Consider the following 14,817-nt stretch of genomic DNA (forward strand, 5'->3'; position numbering starts at 1 on the left):
TGGGCACAACCACAGGAACTTTATTTACAAATACAAGACTGGGGCAGGAGGTGGGTGGGAAGGTGAACAGTAGCAAGGCTGGAAGTCTCCTACTTCTGCTCCCGCCTCCAGACGATAACCATGCCACTAGCGTCGCTTGAAGCCAGCAGGCTCTCATCACAGTTAAAGCTGACATCCAGCACGGGCGCACTGTGGCCCTGCAGCTTGTTGACGGCGGCCTTGGCTGCCCGCTCCACGTCAAAGAAATGCACGCACATGTCCTCACTGCCAGTCACTGCCCAGATGAGAGGAGAGACCATCAGGAGGTGTCACAGGAGGCAGTGGGGTGCACTGCGTGTGGAGTCTCTGAGGTATCTGAGGTATTGATGGATTTATGTCCAAGGTGTGAGGTCCCAGGGCTAGGGGCCCTGGGGTGTACCAGCCCTAGATGGGAGATCACCTAGCTGTGTTGGTTCTGTGTCCAGAGTGTGAGGTCTCCGCATTCTTTGTTGGTGGGGGTGAGGAGGGGTCTGTGTCTCAGGCTATGAGGTTTCTGGGCTGTTTGGGGTCTGTGTTCGAAGTGTGAGGTTGCTGGGAGTTTTTGAAGCCCAGGAAATCAGGGCATTAGGGTATCCTGATATTTGAGCCAGAACAGCACCACCCCTGGTGCCCACTCCTCCCTGGCCACCCAGACACCCCAACCCCATGGAACTCACCCACACAGGCCCCCTGGCGGAAGGACATGAGAGGGCAGAAGATGCTGCGCACAGGGTGTGAGCTCTGTTCAATGGGGAAGCTTCTCTTCAGCTGCAGGGTCCCCTCATTGTCCACCACCCTGAGAGGAGGAGAAGAGTGGGTCAGCGGGGCAGCATCAGCCCCGGGGAAGACAAATGGTGGGCTAACCCCCACACCCAAGCTCCTTTCAAGGTTCATGAAATCCAGTTTTGAGACCACAGCACAAATGTATAAAGCATGGGCTAGAGTACAATAGTGACCGTTTGGAAGCTATATCTGTTGATATACGTGGGGAACCTCTGCTGTTTAATTCACTAGTTCCTTTCTCTAAGGATCCCTAAGAGATCCTGGAGTTAGGACACGCACAAAGAGAGGAAATGGCTGACCAAACTACAGGATCCCTGTACTGTGGAACACCACGTGGCCATTTAAAGGGATGAACCCGAGCTACTCCAGGGAGTCTGGGACATTTCCACAGCAGTTTGGTAAGGAAAGCTTTCTGGCATGCAGCCCAGGCTGAGAACCGCATTTAGGTGACATAATTGTGTGGAGATAGCAAAACTCCCTGCTTCAAAAAGAAAATAAAAAGGAAGGAAAGAAAGCAGGCCACTGCTCTAAGGGCATGCTAAGTCACTTCAGTCATGTCCAACTCTTTTTGACACCATGAACAGTAGCTTGCCAGGCTCCTCTGTCCATGGGATTCTCCAGGCAAGAATACTGGAGTGGGCTGCTAGGCCCTCCTCCGGCGGGGGGGGTCCTTCCCAACCCAGGGATCAAACCAACGTTTCTTACATCTCCTCAACTGGCAGGTGGGTTCTTTACCACTAGCGTCACCTGGGAGGCTCTAAGGGGACTCTAATCCATTTTATGGCTCAGTTTGCTCATCTATAAAATAGACACGAAAATAGCACCCACCTCATAGGGTTTTTGAGAGGATTACATGAGGTGATATGTATAAGGTGCTTTGAACATGGCCTGGCCCCAGTAATTGCTATGAACACGCTGCGGCTGCTATTACTATTACTTCTCCTATTGCATTATTGCTCCTATTGATGTTGCTATTATCATATTATTAGGAGACCAGATCTCCACCCTCAAGGAAGTTAATAACCCCTCCACAGCTCAGTCTGCTGGGAAGAGAAGGCTCTCATGCCAGTCTGACAGAGGGGAAGGCTCCCCACCTCCAAGTGGCACAGAAAGGAGACCCACCGGTAGAGCAGCAGCTTGTTGAGGCAAGCGTTGATGAGCAGTGAGGGGTCCCGGGCCTCACGGCTGACCCAGGAGCGGGCAGAGATGCTGGTCACGGGGCTGCCCTCGTGCACCACCAGTCGCTTGGCTTTGGTCAGCTTCCCTGTGGCAGCAGAGAGAGCAGAGGCAGAGGTGAGGGCTAGGGCTGTGCACCGGGAGGGTGGGAGTACAAACACCCAGATGCAGGCCTGCCTGTGCGTGCTAAGTTGCTTCAGCTGTGTCCAACTCTTTGCGACCCTATGGACTGATCCTGCCAGGCTCCTCTGTCCATGGGATTCTCCAGGCAAGAATACTAGAGTGGGTTGCCATGCCCTCCTCCAGGGGATCTTCCCAACCCAGGGATGGAACCTGTGTCTCCTGCAGCTCCTGAATTGCGGGTGGATTCTTTACCACTGAGCCACCAGGAAAGCCCGGGTGCCTGCCTACCTGTGGCCATGTCAAAGAGGAAGGAGAAAACACTGCCGCGGTCATCACCCGCCCAGAGCAGCCGGCCAGGGGCATCAAAGGACAATGCAAGGACACGGCCAGTCAGCTTGCTGGAGCCACCCTTCACTTTCTTGCCCGTGGAGATGTTCATGACGTGCACATTGTGCTTGGCATTGCCCACCTGTGGGTGAGACCCATACACCATCACCCTGCTCCCAGCTAGTCCTCCTTCCTTGAGGCTGCAGTTGATGGGACTGGCTGATCCCTTGTGCCTTCTCATTATAGGAGGATGAGTCGGTAGACTGCAAAGAGACCCATGCCGGTAATCCTCCCCAGTTGGTCCCTCTTGCAATTTGACCAGAAAAGACAGCTGCTCCCAGAACTAAAGGGAGCTGCCTGGTCCTTCTTGGAGTCTTCAACTATTCTAGGACAGCAGCTGCTGCTGCAGCTGAAGGGATCCCAGAGCACAGGCTCACGGGGCCAACTCCCCCTACTCCCTGCTCAGGGCTGGGCCAGACTTTTCATTTCCTTCCCCTGCCCTCTGACTCTCCATCCAGGTCAGACCACCAAAGAGCTGCCACTGAGACAAGGTTTCCAACCAGTAACCCTGATCCCCAGCCAGCAAGCCCTGCAGTTGGCAAACAGTAGGACTACTGCTGATGGGGCCATGACCCTACCCACAGACTGCCCCATCCCCACAGTGAGCCCACCCCAGTCCAAGAACTGAGACCCCAGTCCTGCCTTGTTTCCCTCTGAATCTGGCCAAAGGAGGATGGAGGTGATGGACTAGAGAGGACTCCTTATCCCCATTCTCTGAGACACGCCCTCCCAGCTTGGCATCCCTCCCTTGGCGAGGGGGCGCCCTGGAGCCTGACCACGGTAAGGTTGTTGTTGACCGGCTGGAAGGTGCAGCAGAGCAGTTCGGCGCCATCAGGGTCAGGGATCTCCCGGATGCAGCGGCCATCCTCAGAGGCCCAGATGCGCATGGTGGCATCAAGGGAGGTGGACACAAGGATGTCATTGGAGAGAGACCAGGCAAAGTCGGAGACCCCTCGGGTGTGGCCCCGCAGCACTCGGAGCACGGTGGGCGGGGCAGGTACCAGCTGGCACAGTGAGATGCTGCCATCAAGTGAGCAACAGGCCAGGCGGTGCCGGTCATCATTGGCGAAGCGCACCCTGGGGACTACAAGGCCAAGGAGCCATTTGGGAGAGTCAGCATGCTCACCGAGTGCTTTCATTTATGGAAGCTTCTGACCTATGAGCTGGGGGCCAGGATCCACTGCACCAGGCACAGTGGCCTCAGTAAAGGGCTTTCCTTGGCTGAGAAAGACAGTTGGAACCCGGAAGGCCCTCTGCCAAAAACCCTACATCTTGGCAGGTACCTTATGGACTGTAAATGACTTCTGTAGTGTGAAATGGCTTCCACATCTCAGTTAGCACTTTCCAATTACCAAGGTCTTGGCAGTTTGCAAAACCCACTCTGCCCTTTGCAAGGGGATTTCTCTGCAGCAGAGGCTTTAAGCTCCTTCAAGTGATTCACGACCCGAGAAGCCAAGTGCTCTTTTAAGCTGCTCAGTCCTTTTATGGTAGATAAAGTAACCAAGGCTTTGCAGATCACTTTGCAGAAGGGTTTTAGGTTTGCAAAAAGTCTGATGTATGGGAACTGCCCCATCAGAGGTGGGCCCAAGACTCTGCATTCCAGAAAAGGAGGCACTGGGTTGCTGTCAGTTTGGGCAAATGCATGGTGATGGGACCCGCCATCCACTGGCTCACCTGCCTCATCCACGTGCTGGTCAAAAACATGGTACATGCCCGCAAAGGCATAGTTCTCGCTCAGCGATGTGTCCCCAGCCATGGCTCGACTTGCTTCTGCTGCTGAGGTGGGCACCACGCTGCCTGGGGGCCTAGGCACCAGTAGGAGTGAGGGGTAAGAGAAGGGAGGTACTAGCGTGTAGCCTTTCATTGTCCCGTGGCCCCTCCCCTCCTCACAAACCTCTTCTTTCAGCTGCCCCTGGTGCATACCTGTCCTCGTAGACAGCACGGTTCATCTGTGCTTGCAGTTGGTAGGAGCCTCGGCTGACGGAGCGGCGGTGCCCACGGGCCCCCAGGGCCCGAGGATCATCTTCGAAGTCCTGGCAACAGAGGGTCAGAGTGGGCACACCTTGCAAACAGCCCTCAAGAACCTATAAGGTCTAGAGTCTTCAAAATATATCCAGAACCATGGGAACTTCCTAGCGGTCCAGTGGTTAAGACCACACTTCCACTGCGAGGGCATGGGTTCAATCCCTGGTTGGAGAACTAAGACCACATATGCCAGAACCAGATTCCTTCTCACCCCTTCCACAGCCACCACTGCTGGCACTACCATGGTGGCCTCTGCATTAGTTCCCTTGCTCTTGCCCCACTCAGCAGATATTCAACAAATGTTCTTTGAACAAAGAATGAACACTTTTCTACCAGAAAACCACTTGATTTAGTCTCTTGCCTTATTCAAGTCCCAGCTCAATTGTCACCTCCTCAGAGAGGCCTTCCCTGATCACCTCCATTAGAAACAGCTTTTTTCCGTCCCCCACACCAGTCCTGTTTCATTCCCCAAGTCTGCTTTATTTTTCCACGTTAGCACTCCTCACTACAAGCCATGGTAGTTATTCACTTGTTTATCTGGTTTGCTACGTTTATTGACCTATTTATCTCATTTATTGCCTGTTAATCAACCTATTTATCTTATTTGTATCTGTTGATTTATATCATACATTATCTCTTTCTGCCTTCTGCTCATCCTAAGAGCCTAGAACAGTGCCTGGCACATAGCAGGTGCTTGACAAGTCTGTTGAATGAATAAATATGGAGGCAGGTAGTAAACACAGCAGGTGCATGGGGAGGAGCTCACCTCCATGCGGTCAAGGGTAGTGCGGCTGCTGCGGACGATGCTGTTGCTATAGGCACGAGCACTGCCTGGCTCAGAGAGGGGCCCGTAACGCTGGCCCAGCAGCTGCCCACGCAGCCTCAGGTACTGCCGACGCAATGCTGGAGGGTGCCCAGCTTTGGCATTCTCTCGCAGTAGCTGGCTGCGCCGTCGGATATATTGTGTCCGAAACTGTGGAAACGTTGGTGTGCGGTACGCGTTGTACCTGCGATGGCAGGAGGCAAGGCGGGCAGCAGGCACAGGACAGAGGGAGTCAATCAACTCAAGGGATAGGGAAGGAGAATGAGGTGTGTGTCAGGATGGCAAGTGGTCAGAAGTGGTGACGGGGGTCTCTCTGGTGCTGTAATGAGGGTGAGTCCACAATAGTAGTGGGCATGGCAAGAAGGTCCATGTGGGTACAATGGAGGCAGTCTGCAATTTTGCTGGAAGTGGTATGGGGTGACCGAGTCAGTATAGACAGTGGTAGGGGTCAATCTGACATGGTATGGGAGTTAGTGTTGGCAATGGTGAAGGTCAGTATGGGATGGCGACTGCGTCAGACTGGGGAAATGGTGGTAAAAGAAGTCTGGAGGCAAAAGTGGGAACAGGATGTCACCAGCCTGGGCTCTAGCACCCCCTCCCAAGGCTCTAACACCAGATGCTTTGCGCATGCCCACATATGACTGCATTCTCCTAGCATGCTCTTTAACGACCCGCTCTGGCCAGTCATTCTCTCGGCGGGCAAGCCCCGCACGCTGCTACTGCACATGCTCACCTCCGGCAAGCCCACTCAGCCGCAAAAGGCAAGTTCTCTGCCCAGCCTCATTTATTGCCACTGCGCATGCACCACAATAACTTCCGCTCCTACGAGCTCCGACCCCACGCCTCACCTCGCGTCTACTGCTAAGACCTGTTGCCACACCGCGGCCATTCCCTGGCCTCCTCTTCCGGCGTGTCCGCCCGCGGGAGCCTGCAGGACAAGGGCCTGGAATGTCAGCGTCTCAAGCGAAGAAATCTAGTTCCGCCCCTTCCGCCAGGCGATCGTTGCCATAGACACAGAGTCCCTCCAGTCCAAGATGTTGAGAAATCCCACCCGGCTGTTAGCATGGTCACCACCCCAGTCCTGCCCTTCCCAGGCAGCGCCCGGGTGACTCATAGCTGCTATTCAGATCTGACCCCGCCCTTCCCGGTCACCATAGCAACGCCCCTCCTCCCACCTAATAATCCTTGTCGGCACTCCCCAACCATCTTGCCCCCTCCCACCCCACGCATTCCCTTCCCGGGTCCAAGAACAGGACCCGGGATCAGGGACCACCTCCAGGGCTGCCTCCCGCTCTTGAGGCTCCCGGGGCGGCCCTGAAACCAGTGTCACCCTTCTCTCCTCTCTCTCTCTCTCTCTCTCACAGGCTCCAGCAAGATGGCCGCCTGCTGCCAGGAAGAGCCGCCGAGCCCGGAGCAAGTCGATAGGAATCCTCCCCAGGGCGTGGGAGAAACCACGCAGGCGCATTAAGGAACAGGCGCTTTTGGCACAAGGATGAAGGCTCCGCCCTTTTAAGGTCTATTCACCCCCAGTCCCTAATGGCATTTAGGTACACAAGAACAACGTCCAGGGAGGACTGGGACGGGGCGAGTATGCGAATTACCCACTAAAAATCAGAAATATTACTTTTAAAAAAGACTTTCTTTTGAAAAGAGTGGCATAAGCTGCTTTTCAGCAGTACAGTCTTCACCAAGCAAGATTAGAAGTGCAGAATAAAAAATAGTCACACATGCAGAGGCCCCTAAAAAGTTCTCCAATTCTTAGGTGACTAATGGGCCTTCAGACATGCCCAGAGTAAGAAGAGTACTTTCTGTGTGTCTGTGATGGAGTAGCGGGGTGGGCTTGGATGCTCCCAGGAAGCTTGGTCTGGGCATCTCTAGAGGTGGGAGACATAACTATGTACTACAGGCTTTGGGGTTTGGATCCCAGGAGGCTACCTGAATCATCCTTACTGCAACTGCAACAGGAAGTTGCATCTGTATTCATCTTAACGTGATCAGGTTGTACAGTGTATGGAGTTGGACTACAATGTTTAGTAGCCTCCTGTTGTTGTTCGGTCGCTCAGTCGTGTCCAACTCTTTGAGACTCTATGGACTGCAGCACTTCAGGCTTCCCTGTCCTTTGCCATCTCCTAGAGCTTGCTCAAACTCATGTCCATCGAGTCGGTGATACCATCCAACCATCTCGTCCTCTGTTGTCTTCTTCTCCTCCTGACTTCAGTCTTTCCCAGCATCAGCCTCTTTTCTAATGAGTTGTCTCATCGCACCAGGTGGCCAAAGTATTGGAGCTTCAGCTTCAGCATCAGTCCTTCCAATGAATATTCAGGGTTGATTTCCTTTAGGGTTGACTGGTTTGATCTCCTTGCAGTCCAAGGGACTCTCAAGAGTCTTCTGCAACACCACAGTTCAAAAGCATCAATTCTTTGGTGCTCAGTCTTCTTTATGGTCCAACTCTCACATCCACACATGACTACTGGAAAAAACCATGGCTTTGACTAGATGGATCTTTGTATGCAAAGTAATGTCTCTGCTATTTAATATGCTGTCTAGGTTTGTCATAGCTTTTCTTCCAAGGAGCAAGCGTATGTAAGGGCTTGCTGCTGCTGCTAAGTCACTTCAGTCGTGTCCGACTCTGTGTGACCCCATAGACGGAAGCCCACCAGGCTCCCCCATCCCTGGGATTCTCCAGGCAAGAACACTGGAGTGGGTTGCCATTTCCTTCTCCAATGTGTGAAAGTGGAAAGTGAAAAGTGAAAGTGAAGTCGCTCAGTCGTGTCTGACCCTTAGCGACCCCACGGACTGCAGCCTACCAGGCTCCTCCATCCATGGGATTTTCTAGGGAATAGTACTGGAGTGGCTTGCCATCGCCTTCTCCGATGTAAGGGCTTAACAGATCTTAACTGATACAGTTCTCAAAAATGTTGTTCAGATTATTGTTTGTTATAAAAAGTGTTATTTTCACACTATTTATATAATACAATAATCTGAACAGTATTTTTTTAAAGCAACCTTAAATGCTGCTGCTGCTGCTAAGTCACTTGTGTCCGACTCTGTGCGACCCCATGGACTGTAGCCTACCAGGCTTCTCTGTACATGGGATTTTCCAGGCAAGAGTACTGGAGTGGGTTGCCAGTGCCTTCTCCAAACCTTAAATGAGACAGAGCCAAAAACGTATTGCCCTTTGTGTTCTAACAACCTCCATTGTCCATGTAACTAAGCAATGCGTGGTCTTTTCAGGATGTTGAACACCATTTTGTTTCATGATTGCTAAAGAATAAACTATTTTGCTGCACAAACATGTAACCAATAACATTTATTGGATAACATGCTAGATACTGTTTAAGGTGATTTATATGTATTAATCCACTTAATCCTAATAACTGAATGTTGTGGGTCCCTTTACTATCCCTATTTTACAGCTGAGGAAACCCGAAGCCCAAGGGTGACATTTTGTTGCACCAGACCACTATTTGTGGCCAGCATTGGGTTTACAGTTGGCCCTTGAACAAAACAGGTTTGAACTGTGTGGGCCCATTTATATGTGGATTATTTTTTCAAGAAATTATTACAGTATTACATCATCTGTGCTTGGTTGAATCCATAGATGCATAACTGTGGATACAGAGGCCCAATTATGGGACTTGAGCATCTATGGATTTTATTTTCCATGGCAGGTCCTGGAACCTGTCCCCCACAGACACCCCTGATGAACAACTGTAATTGCCAGTTCTTTTTATTTTTTTGCCACAAAGGATGATACAACCAATGCCTTTCCTATTCTCCTTGACCCTCCCTGGACAGAACCCCACACCTTCGTCCCACCATTCAGCTTCTGTAGAAACGCTGTGGGAAGAAATCACAGGAGAGTCAGGGATAGCAAGGAGATCTACTGTCTCCCTGCCAGAATTGTATTGTTCTTGTTGTTTTTACATTTCATGTTAAAATTTCAAAAATTATTTTAAAACTTCATTCGTGATACTAGATAAAACAACCTAATGACAGGGTTGTTATAAATTAGCTATTTATGTGTAGAACATGTCTATAAAGACACCTGTTGTGAGAACATTTGCTGTCATTCCAGGAAGTAATACAGTACTTTTCAGAAGGCACTACAACCTGGCCACTGCCACAGTCTCTGACAACTATGTGGTCTTGGGCTTAACCTCTTTGTGACTCAGTCTCCTTATCTGAAAATAAAAACTGCCTCATAGAGTTAGTGACAGGACTAAATGAGTTAATATTTGTAAAGCTTAGATAAGCATCTTGAACAGAGAATATATTCACTAAATGTTGACTACTGTTAGTTGTTTTACAAAACTTTTCCCAATAAAGAGATCCATCTGCCAGAGGTAAATCTGATGCAAACATAACAAGAATTAGAATGAACCCGATTACCTCTTGCATTTATCTGCTCTGGATTTTTTCAATTTTTGTTTTTAAACATTTACACACTAATACTAGATAAAAAGGGGCTTCACTGGTGGCTCAGCAGTAAAGAATCTGGCTGCGGCACAGGAGGAGCAAGTTCAATCCCTGAGTGGGGACGATCCCCTGGAGGGGGGCATGGCAACCCATTCCAGTATTCTTGCCTGGAAAATTCCATGGAGCCTTGTGGGCTACAGTCCATAGGGTTGCAGAGTCAGACACGACTGAAGGGACTGAGCATGCATGCACTAGATTAAAAATTGGTTTTGAGGAGCTTCCCTAGTGGTATATTGGATAAGAATCTACCTGTCAATGCAGGGGACATGGATTTGATCCCTGGTCTGGGAAGATTCCACGTATCGTGGAGCAAATAAGCCCATGTGCCGCAATTGCTGAGCCCACATGCCCTAGAGTCTGAGCTCCACAAGAGAAGCCACCACAATGAGAAGCCCGCACACTGCAAATAGAGAGTAGCCTCCACTTGCTGCAACAAGAGAAAGTCTGTGCAGCAACAAAGACCCAACACAGCCATAAATACATAAATTAATTTTTTAAATGGGTTTTGAACAACAAACTGGTGATAGAAGGCACTTTCAGTTTGTTGGGAGCTTGGAGAGAAAGGGGCAGAATTTATATACATGAATGGCAGGCAGGTCAGTGGGTAGGGAAAGAATGATGTAGGGCCTGGGGGTATCAAGTCATCAGGAGCAACTCCTGGAGGTTGTGAGTGACCTTGGTTACAATCATGGCATTTAAAAAAGCTCAAGTCTAGGGTGGACCACAAGTCCCACCCACTCTAACAGAATCTGGGGCTATTTCACTGTCAGAGTGACAGTTGAGGGTCCTAGCTGAAAGAACAAACAAAAACAGTTGGACAGAAAAGACAGGTAAGCCAGAGCTGTTTGAAGGTAACACCACATCACAACAGTAACTTAAGTAATGGCAGAAACAAGCAGGGGCCATGTCTTTTTTGGACTCCTTTCTTCATGTGCCTCCTGCCTATTTGGCCCCCAGAGTTTATAACTGCAAAGGCAAGCACTGGACCACACTGGTTGTGCTGGCTTCTCATTACACAAGCTGAGATGAAACCTGAAGTTGGGCCTCATCCTCAGGAACTAACAGAAGCATGATTTGAGGGAAAGCCTAGATGACTGGGGGCGGGGGGGCAGTGACAAGAGTGTGCTGAGAATCAAAGCCAGAGAATGAAATAGAACGACCATGGAGATGACATGTAACTGGCATGTAGACCCCGAGTTCTTATTCTCTTATCTCATCCCTGAGGTTTCTTCCTAAATTGGACAAGTGGGGGTTGGGACACAAGATCATAATTTAAATTTGACCATTTCCTGATGGGAAAATATTTGCCTCTGAAGCCAAAGTTCTCACAATCGCCAAAGTGTTAATGGTGACAACTCCCCAATGCCTGAGTCAGAAAAAAGATTCCTACACTTGGGAAAAGTCTCACAGACCATTTGAGCAGCCTCCAGCAAATTGCAATAGCCAGCTTTTCAACAAATAATTATTAAGCCCCTACTAGGTGCCAGGCACTGGAAAAATAGCAGTAGCTCAGATAACTGGGCTCCACTCTCGTGGAGCTGCCATTCTAGCTAGAAAGATAAGTGATAAATAAGATCATTTTTCAAACTGGTTTTTACTATCATTAAAATAGTAGTTTGGTTAGTGCTTCCCTGGTGTCTCAGATGGTAAAGCATCTGTCTACAATGCCAGAGACCTGGGTTCAATCCCTAGGTCAGGAAGATCTTCTGGAGAAGGAAATAGCAACCCACTCCAGTATACTTATCTGGAGAATCCCATGGACAGAGGAGCCTAGTAGGCTACAGTCCATGGGGTCGCAAAGAGTCGGACACGACTGAACGACTTCACTTTTCACTTTTGGTTAGCATTGCTGGGCGGTGGGGGAAGGAGGAAGGAGTGAGAAATAAATTTAAGTTGGTCACAACACTAAATCAACTACACTTCAATAAAATTTTAAAAATAAAATGACCAAAAAAGTTAAGCTGGAACCTGAATGAAAAAGCAGTCAGATACATGAAGCTCTTGACAACGAATGTGTGGATAAAGGCAGTGAGGCCAGGCAGTGACTGATTCAGAGGAGAAATCACTTTGTGGGGCTAGAACTGGAGTCACTCTGCTCTTACAATCTCAATTCCCTTTACCCAGTGGTGATTCAGGGCCAGACTGGGGGCCTGAGCAAGCCTGGACCCTGGATTTGGTACCTCAGTCTCAGGTGATAGAGCTACATGGGCACAGCCATTGATTTGTTCCACATTTTTCTGTTAATACACTGACCTACATCTGGTTGCTTTTCAAATATTAAGCCATTCTTGCTTGGTTTTGGTGACAGCCTGCATTTACCAAGCTCTTACAACACCCATCTTATAGAACTGTCACAACAGCCCTAATGAGGTGCAACATTTGGCCCCACTTTGAAGATAAGGAAAGTGAATCCTTAGATGGGTTTACTGCCCATGACCACAGATGTAGAAAATATTAGAGCTAGCATTTGGAAGCAGAGAAGGCAATGGCACCCCACTCTAGTACTCTTGCCTGGAAAATCCCATGGATGGAGGAGCCTGGTAGGCTGCAGTCCATGGGGTCACGAAGAGTCGGACACGACTGAGCGACTTCACTTTCACTTTTCACTTTCATGCATTGGAGAAGGAAATGGCAACCCACTCCAGTGTTCTTGTTTGGAGAATCCCAGGGATGGGGGAGCCTGGTGGGCTGCAGTCCATGGGGTCGCGCAGAGTTGGACACGACTGAAGCAACTTAGCAGCAGCATTTGGAGGCAGGCAGGAAGTAGAACTGGACTAAGTTTCTTATCCAGGATACCAGAAAGCACCACCCCCCTGGTAACCAGCCAGCAGTGTTGACAACAGCATCCCATCCCTCTTTACCTCTCTGTATGTCCCCCTACCCCCAGCCCCATATCAAGTCCCAAATCAGTTTCTATTCCTGTCTCTTCTTATCTTTTGCATTGGTAGATCAGCCATGAAATCTACAACAGCTTGCAACTGCTGTGAGAAGCTGACCTCTTAGGCCTCCTCCCCAACTTCATCCTGTGTTGCTCTCACTCTTATCTGGTTATGCTCGTTACACTTGCTTTCTCAATTTAAAATTGTACAAATCATTCCTGAGATCTAGAACACTCTCTTCTGTGCATGCAAACACTTCTCCTTATCCTACACTAATATTGCTGATAGCAAGCACTTTGTGCCAGACACTGTTACAAATATTTTATGCAGAAAACCTTCTGCATAAAATATTTTATACAACAACCCTCTGAAGTTGGTACTACTATTATTACATGTCACAGATCAGGAAATGGAGGCAAAAAGATGAAGTAACCTGCCCAAGACAGCATAGCCAGTAAGCGGTGGAGTTGGATTTACACCCAGGCCACCTGGCTCCACAATCCTTGCTCTTAACCACTATACTAACACCAATCCCCAAGTTACTTTGTGTGACGTCCTCCAGTGTGGATTCATAACAATTTCTTTCTCTCATCCCACCCCCTTTGTTTGATCTCTCAGCAGGTCCTGTCAGTTCTACACATCCAGAATCTAACCTCTCCTCTCCACGTCCACTGCTGCCACCACCACTGCTGGCCTGGACTGCTGTGGTGGCCTCCTCACTGCTTCCGCCCTTGCTCTCTTCCCCAAGCCTGTCCTCCCAGTAGTCAGAGGATCCTGTTACAATCCAAGGCAGCCCACGGCCCTGCTCTGCTCAGACCCCTGCTCCATCTCTCTCAGAGAAAAAGCCGAAGTCCTCCCTGTGGCCAGAGCGGCCCTATGGGACCAGGCTCCGTCGCCTCTCAGATCTCACCTCCTGCCCCTTGCCCCGTTGCTCACTCGGTTACAGCTGCACTGGCCTTCTTGCTGTTCCTCGCACACACCAAGCAAGCTCCCACCTCAGGGCCTTGGTGTGTGCTTGCTTTTTCTTCTGCCTCTAATTCTCCTCTTGCAGATGCCAAGAGAAGGCAAGGCTGAGATATTTGGCTGGTAAGGAAATGTGTCCTCATTCAGTTCAGATGTTTGCTACTTACATAGATAGCAGAAGCGAGAAGAGCCACAGATGCCAGCTCATGTCCCTTGTGCAGGGTAACACAGAAACAAAAAAGGGGCCAGGTGACTGCAGCATGAGTAGTTGGACACGGTGGTGCCAAGAAGTTACTGCATGCTAAGCAGTTCTAGAACCTTAAATCAGGGGAGAGAATGAACACAAAGCCTCATACCTCATCAGAACCTTGGAAGAGGAGAAACTGTCTCATGGCAGCCTCCTTGGTAGACAGGGAGGTTATCAAGAAATGGCCTTGGAGCCTCTCATGCTCTGTGTTCCGAGCATCACAGGGCGTTCTGCCAATACTTGGATGAGCTTGCCTACGTGGCCTGTGTGGAGACGTGCTACGCAGTCAGAGTGCCATGCAGAACCATTCCCCTACCATTCTCCAGTTTCGTCTCTAGTGTAAGGTCACTTCCTCTGAGTCACCTTCCCTAAACCATCTTGTATAAGACCCCATCACTCTTCATTCCCTCTGCTTTATTCTCAACATTTGCCACTTTCTAACATTACATCACATACCGATTACTTTATTATCCATAGGCCCTAATATGTGATTCCTAAGAAAAGAAATTTGTCATAGATGTTGCTGTGTTCCTACAATTAGTATCTGGCACACATAATAAATACTTGTCAAAATTTACTGACAAGACACTGACAACACACTAACTACCAGACACTGGTAAGTGTTTCCCATGTCTGGACTCATTCACTGGGGATAATCCCCATCTTACCACTGAGAAGACAGGTTTCTAAGAGGTCCTGGGTTTTGAAAGAAGGCAGGAAGAACCTGTGGTGCTAGGCAAAGGAATGGTCCACCTACCTGAAGAAGCCAGAGGGGTCCTGAGAGCTGGGATTGGGGAAGGGGAGCAGGAAGGGGTTCTAGGACCAGTATCTTTGTGTTTTTTGCTTGTTTTTTGGCTGCGCTGCGTGGCATGCAGGATCTTAGTTCTCCAATGAGGGATCAAATCCGTGCCCCC

General features: G+C 49.7%; 1 protein-coding gene across 7 annotated transcripts; it reads right to left on the bottom strand.

Moving 5' to 3' along the window:
- On the bottom strand, positions 1-6,815 carry WDR13 (WD repeat domain 13). 7 transcript variants are annotated; one of them, XM_055393273.1, is made up of 10 exons: positions 6,698-6,815; positions 6,184-6,263; positions 5,279-5,485; positions 4,411-4,520; positions 4,162-4,292; positions 3,264-3,571; positions 2,389-2,569; positions 1,924-2,065; positions 696-814; positions 1-274 (listed from the first exon to the last, which is right to left on the bottom strand). In XM_055393273.1, the coding sequence occupies exons 1-10, from the start codon at positions 6,798-6,800 to the stop codon at positions 90-92; spliced, it is 1,566 nt and encodes a 521-aa protein (XP_055249248.1). In that variant the 5' UTR covers positions 6,801-6,815; the 3' UTR covers positions 1-89. The 7 variants fall into 7 exon arrangements, with proteins under 7 accessions (XP_055249248.1, XP_088689779.1, XP_055249252.1 ...); XM_088833653.1 differs by having other exon boundaries at positions 5,279-5,575; XM_055393277.2 differs by having other exon boundaries at positions 5,279-5,519; positions 6,698-6,740.
- Between the last annotated feature and the right edge of the window lie 8,002 nt (positions 6,816-14,817).

Source organism: Moschus berezovskii, chromosome X (assembly GCF_049115385.1).
Source record: "Moschus berezovskii isolate FMDL1 chromosome X, NW_MosBer_1.0, whole genome shotgun sequence".
Taxonomy (NCBI): Eukaryota; Metazoa; Chordata; class Mammalia; order Artiodactyla; family Moschidae; genus Moschus; species Moschus berezovskii.